The 1,056-nt window shown below is 66.4% G+C and overlaps 1 protein-coding gene across 1 annotated transcript; it reads left to right on the top strand.

The window, feature by feature from the left end:
• Window positions 1-740: 740 nt before the first annotated feature.
• On the top strand, window positions 741-1,053 carry AURANDRAFT_69531 (hypothetical protein; the record flags this gene model as incomplete). The annotated part of the gene is made up of 1 exon (XM_009045302.1): window positions 741-1,053. A coding segment is annotated over one exon (313 nt), but the record flags the coding sequence as incomplete, so codon positions are not given.
• Window positions 1,054-1,056: the final 3 nt, after the last annotated feature.

Here is a 1,056-nt window from a genome sequence, read left to right as displayed (position 1 = left end):
ACGGGAGAGCTTGCTGCTGGGCCGCGTTCGAGAGGAGCTGACGGCGGGCGCGGGCGGGGACGCACCGCCCGAGTATGGTCGAGACAGAGTCTTTCGGCTGGACCTAAAGGCGGTTCCGGCCTCGGAACCGGTGCCCCGAGGGGCGCCAAGCTTTAGGTCCAGCGATCTCGTCCTTGTTTTGACGGTAACGGGAGCCGCCGCGGGCCGCGACGGCGCCCGAGCCCGACCAGACGAGCTCGACCATTTCGAGCCCCGCGACCTAACCCTTGCACCGAGGCGATGCGTGGGTGACGATGAACGATCTCTGGTGCTGCGAGGGCTCAAATCTAGCTCGAAGGGGTCGGGGAAGCCGAACGCGCCCCATCCCAGCCCATAAAACCTCTCGTTCGCGTCGCCCCGCAATCGGCTCGATGTCGAGTTTTCGCCGTTGCCTCGTCCGTACGCGCGCGGTCAACAAAGCCACTGGGATCGTGGTACGTCGTTGCATTATGGCTGGGCTGTGGGTCTGAGAAGCTGATGGATTCTCCATCGCACGCTCGAAAACGTGCTCGACGTTTCGAGCGAGTGCAACCGGTAAACATGGGCTCAGACGTATCTGCGCGCGATAGCAGCGTGGGCTGTGGCGGAGCTCCGTGGAGCTTCACCAAGTGTTCAATTGCAGTGCTTCAGCAGCCTGGATTTGTTGTTGCTGTCCGTGCAAAAGCGCGTCGGACGTCGCGATCTCGTCGCACGCAGCCGCGATGGCGGTGCCGGCGCGCACCAAGGCCGCGGCGGCCCTGGCGCTGCTCGTCGTCGTCGTCCTCGTCGCGACGCGTCCGCGGGCGCCGGCCGCGCCGCAGTTCGAGTACAGCGCCCACGGCTTCCGCGTCAACGGCGGCCCGTCGCGCCCGCTGCTCGAGCCGAACGAGGCGGAGTACCAGATGAGCGAGGGCGGCCAGGACCGCGTGCTCTGGGAGGAGCTCTTCCGCAACGACTCGCAGGCGGACAGCGGCTTCTTCGTCGAGTTCGGCGCCCGGGGCGGCGTCTACGACAGCAACACGGGGGATCCTCAGAGTG

The sequence above is a fragment of the Aureococcus anophagefferens genome, assembly GCF_000186865.1.
Source record: "Aureococcus anophagefferens unplaced genomic scaffold AURANscaffold_2151, whole genome shotgun sequence".
NCBI lineage: Eukaryota > Pelagophyceae > Pelagomonadales > Pelagomonadaceae > Aureococcus > Aureococcus anophagefferens.
This window is presented reverse-complemented; position numbering and strand designations above follow the sequence as displayed.